The sequence below is a fragment of the Pyrus communis genome, chromosome 16 (genome assembly GCF_041283825.1).
Source record: "Pyrus communis isolate YQ-2024b chromosome 16, ASM4128382v1, whole genome shotgun sequence".
Taxonomy (NCBI): Eukaryota; Viridiplantae; Streptophyta; class Magnoliopsida; order Rosales; family Rosaceae; genus Pyrus; species Pyrus communis.
In genome coordinates this window covers 27920336-27925247 of record NC_142580.1, presented here as the reverse complement: position 1 = coordinate 27925247, position 4912 = coordinate 27920336, and the positions used below count along the sequence as shown (strand labels likewise).

General features: G+C 38.0%; 1 protein-coding gene across 1 annotated transcript; it reads right to left on the bottom strand.

The window, feature by feature from the left end:
* Positions 1 to 263: 263 nt before the first annotated feature.
* On the bottom strand, positions 264 to 4422 carry LOC137732299 (protein NRT1/ PTR FAMILY 7.3). Its single transcript, XM_068471606.2, has 5 exons — positions 4252 to 4422; positions 3881 to 3995; positions 2092 to 2309; positions 1402 to 1961; positions 264 to 1286 (listed from the first exon to the last, which is right to left on the bottom strand). The coding sequence occupies exons 1-5, from the start codon at positions 4276 to 4278 to the stop codon at positions 419 to 421; spliced, it is 1788 nt and encodes a 595-aa protein (XP_068327707.2). The 5' UTR covers positions 4279 to 4422; the 3' UTR covers positions 264 to 418.
* Positions 4423 to 4912: the final 490 nt, after the last annotated feature.

Sequence of the window (4912 nt, the reverse complement as noted above, 5' to 3'; positions counted from 1 at the left end):
TTTTCTTATACTTCCTAGTATTTGAATTGAGTTTCAGTTTTACTAGTTGACAAATCTTATAAAGCATCGTCCTGAGTGTGGAGCCAAAAATAACTGAAGACGGCAGAAATTTGCATAAACATCGACATCGAGTGTGACCGAATGTTGTTCATTTCTTTTTCTTCTCATCCGATGTTGGCAATCAATCCATCCTAGAAAGCGATTTGTTTGTTAAATCAGGAATGCTTTGGAAAAACGTCTTCCCAAAAACCCAGCAAATTAAGTGAGGTAAGGGGTGCTTCCATTAAGGTTAGAGAGAGAGAGAGAGAGAGAGAGAGAGAGAGAGAGAGAGAGAGAGAGAGAGAGGGCTACAGCTTCACAGAGTATTACAATAGTGCTAGCACAGGTTCTTAACACGTCTGCTTGATTTGAACTAACATCAAACTTCACAGTTTTCTTCATCATCTACTTCAAATCTTCCCTCCAACTTGATGTTCTTGTACCACTTGGCGCATGCAATGTAGACAATCAAATCTATTGACGTCAAGACAGCTAAGAGGAAGTAAAACCTATCTAGGTGACCCCTGTTGAGGTTTCCGGGGATCCATCCGGGCATGTGATCCACAGTTGAGAACTTCATGACCACGCTCACGAGAAAGGTGCTAAAGTAGTTACCAAGCGAGATGGATGTCATGCATAGGGCGCTTCCAAAGCTCTTTAGTCCATCTGGTGTTTGTGCATTGAAGAACTCCAGTTGACCTACATACATGAAAACTTCTGAAGCTCCTATACATGCATACTGAGGAATTTGCCAGAAGATGCTCAAGGAGCTTGAGCCGTCACAATGCGGGCATTCTTTATCGGCATACTTGAGTCTATAGCACTCAACAATTCCTGCTGAAAGCATTGCCATGACTGCTATAACAAGGCCAATGCCCATTCGTTGAAGCTCAGTAAGCCCTTTAGCATCTGATTTCTTTATTCTGCCTACAAATGGGTCTATAATCCGTCGATAAATGAAAATGAAAACAGCCACGCTGATGATGTCGAAGCTAGACATGCTTGCTGGTGGGATGCTGAAGTTTGGAATAGTAGTTTTCATGGCAGCTCCCTGCTCTACAAAGAGGGAAGCCATTTGTGTAAAAACCACAGAGTAGATAATGGTGCAGAGCCAAATTGGGAGTAATCTTAAAATGCATTTCACTTCTTCCACTTGTGAGATCGGGCAGAGATGCCATGGGCTGCGGATGCCCTGCTTCTTGTAATCTAAATCTCTTGATGAGATATATGCAGCCCTGTCCAAGAACCTGCAGTTAATGTTGATGAAAATGAGTTAGCTCTGTATTTCAATAGTCATAAAAATTCGGGAACTAGCGAAGTTAAGGAATAGAATGATTTAATGAGTTTAAGCTATACTCGTACTTGAATCCATGGGTGTAGAGGATCTTTCGGTTGCTATTTGAAGACTCCTTGTTACTCTCGTCGTACAAGTCCTCTCCACCTTGTGGCATATGCACCCTGCATTTCTTCATGGCAGCAACTAAGACTTGGCAAAACCTCGAGAGTGGGTTGCCATTTGGTTTGAAGTGCCTGTACCTAGCAGTCCCACCAAGGAACAAGACCAATCCTGCAAATGCTGATGCTGCAGATGCCCAGAACCCAATAGCCCAAATTCCTTCATCCTCAAAGAAACCTAATATGGTGTTGGAGAAAAGGGAACCAAGGTTCATAGCCAGGTAGAAGTAGCTGAAAAACGCCACCTTTGAGAGCCCTTCCTTGCTGTCCTCTTCATCGTACTGATCGGCTCCAAAAGTTGCAATGTTTGGTTGGTATCCACCGTATCCTAGGGCAATTAGGTAGGTGGAGAGGTAGAATAGCCAAATTTTCCAGCTTGAATGAGATCCACATGGATTTTCTTTGCTCCCACAACCTTTAGGGTTGAGCAAGAAGAGCTGCGATGACAGTGACAACGATACCAGACCCTGTTGTCAAATGCAAGCAAGTGTCATAAACATCGCATTGAAAAGAAAAGTAAATCATACACAAGGTATGCGTTTAGTCGAAAATGCAAAACAGAAGCAAATAAATAAATAAAAACTAGCTTATACTTACGATGACAAAGATGAGTTGAAAGATAGAACAAGTTTTGTATCTTCCCCAATATGAATCACTAAGGAAAGCACCAACAAGAGAGAAGATGTAAACTGTTCCAGTCCATTTGCTCACGTTGTTAGCAGCTGTCGCATTGTCTTGTTGCAACACCCTTGTTAAGTATAAGACCAAGTTCACCCCGACTCCGAAGAATGCTAGGGTAGCCAGACCTTGATTCACTGGTTTTTCATTGAACAATACAACAAAGACAAGGGTCAGAAGGTTATGACATAGGCCCAGTTTTCGAGGAATTAAACTCGAGGCCGATCATGATTCAAAAAAATAAAACGAGTTGCGTCTAAATTATTTATGCCAACATGTTCAACATCTCTCAATCATTAACAATTGGGCCGTCTTCGGTTTCAATCATAGTTAACCGAAATCAGACTCTTCCTTCCTCCCACCAGAAGATCCGACGGTCATTAATAAGCATCAGTCATCATACATGTGCACTCAAGCTATATATTTAGCTACTTGACAAGCACAGCAGAGGCTTTCTTTAAAGAAGTGATAGATAGCGCCATAAGAAAACGTTTCAGTGATAAAGCACGCACATATAAATTAATTAGGTTCATGAGCAACAGTAAAATTAATGGATTTGTGGCCTGTAACCATTTCACTACCTAATAGTCTTGCTATATATATATATATATATATATAATATATCTATAATATTTTAAAAGAAAAGTAGATTGGTTTTTTCCTTTTAACACCAAAAAGAAGGAAAGCTTTAGGGCATGACCAAGTTATTTGATCTACAGTCAAGCTTTTAAATAATGTATAAGGACAAATTTCTGCAGTTGAGACTAATTAATGATGAATGAAGGCATTTTTAGCGCAGTTCGGTAAAGAGAAGGGGAAAAACCAAGGAATTTGTAACGTAAATTTTTAATAAACATGTCAGTAACCCACGTCATGCAAGATCAAGGCACTGATTACGTGTCTGGCACGCATTACTTTGAATGGATGCTTGGTTCAATTCTCTTGTCATGTCATCTACCCGGTCCCGACACAGAGTTCCGAGTTATCTCAATCAAAGTTGAACTCAAGCTAAATAAATAAGACGTCTATGAAATAAATAACATTTTTTTTTCGTTTATCTTTCTTTAAAAAAAATACTTACATAACATCAGTTTATCTGTACGTAACATTTCATTTTACAAGTATAAAATTATGTGCAACAAAACATTATATTATTGAATTGAGCTGAATCGTTATATATAAATGTTTCTCCTCTATCTACTGGTAACTATTTATTTTATTCAAGTAAAATAATCAGTACTGTCAAAAGTGTCAGAGGTGCCAAACGAGGCCTTAATGTCTTTCTTTGAAATGGTGATGATCTGGCTATAACCCAGCCAGCATGCAGCAACTCTATGCAACACTCGGTTTGGTTTTCAGTGCCAAATGTTGCGCAGTTTCCTTCCACTTATATTGTCCTTTTCCCTTTCACCTTATCTATAAACTAGTATTCATCTCAGTATAAACCGCATCTATCCAATTTGTTTAAAAAATTCTTGAGAAAAGGAAAAAAAAAATAAATAAAAGCCACCCAAAAGCATAGGACCTTGAGACTGACCAATTTAAAAATAATATATTACAAACAAAAAGGAAAAAATAAGTGTGATTGCTACTATAAAACCAGAGAAGAAATATAGACTAAGAAATTGATCATGTTTGTTTTGAATATTATTTTTTCTTGAATTTTTTGTTGAACTTGTTTGAAATGGTCTGGTGATTTGGAGCTTACAAAGTATGATGATTCCAGCAACCCATCTTCCAGATTTTGATCTGACTGCAGGGCGGCCATGCATATCAACTGTACCATCCAGAGTACATTCATCTTGATCTTCTTCGAACTTGCCCTGGAAAAAAGGGGAAAATGTTAATAAACAAATAAATAAACATAGTAACTAGTTTTACACCTATTTTTCACACAACAATCTTGCTATTCTCCAAGAATGCATTTGTCTAATATTTCTTGAGGCGCAAAAAGACAGTGGTGCTTCTTCCGAGAATTTATCACCATATAAGAAGAAAAATTAAGGAAAATGAAGCTTATGAAGGACGGCATGCATGAGAGAGAGAGAGGAACATTGTGAAATTGTAATATGTGCTCACCTCCTTGCAGACCTCTAAGCAATCCATTGGTTTTCTTGAAGAGCCGAGAAAATTTGAGGAAATGGAGTGCAGGGGATGAGACAGGGGAGGTATGTGGTGTTGAGTGACAGTTTGCTAAGTGAGAGAATTAGAACTTGGACAAACAAATAGAGGGGGAAGGAGTTATTATACAATGAGAGGGGGAAGGAGTTCTTATATAAGGAAGGGAGGGGAGAATAAGCGGTGGAGATTTAAGAGAAGAAAAAGTGGGGTTACCCACATGACCGAATGATCCAATTTTGTGCAGGTGCAATTTATTTGGGTTGAGTAGTGACGTTAAAGAAATAATTAAACGAGTAGATCAAAGTAGTGCAAATGTTTGAACCGAGTAGTGAAGTTAAGAGACAAATGTGATTTAAGTCAGTTGATTAAAATAATACAATCTGTTTAAATTGAGTAGTGAAATTAAGAAACAGATGTAAATTAAGTTAGTTGATCAAAACAGTGCATTCATTTATCTGAATTCAAATTTAATTATCCTTAACGACATATTAGAGTAATTTAAAGTAACACTTTCTAAAAATAAAAATAAGACAAGTAGTAAAAAAGAAAGACAGAAACAAGAAAAGAGTATGAAGTATAGGGTAGTGTCAAGTGTGCTTGGAAACTTTCTAGAACTCAA

Bases quoted from the DNA above. Each gene is read 5' to 3' on its own strand.
- LOC137732299 (XM_068471606.2), bottom strand. From the start codon at position 4,278: ATGGATTGCTTAGAGGTCTGCAAGGAG. The intron at 2,310-3,880 runs GTAAGCTCCAAA...ATGAAAAACCAG, and splicing joins TGCTGGAATCATCATACTTT to TGAATCAAGGTCTGGCTACC. The intron at 1,962-2,091 runs GTAAGTATAAGC...ATTTGACAACAG, and splicing joins TTCAACTCATCTTTGTCATC to GGTCTGGTATCGTTGTCACT.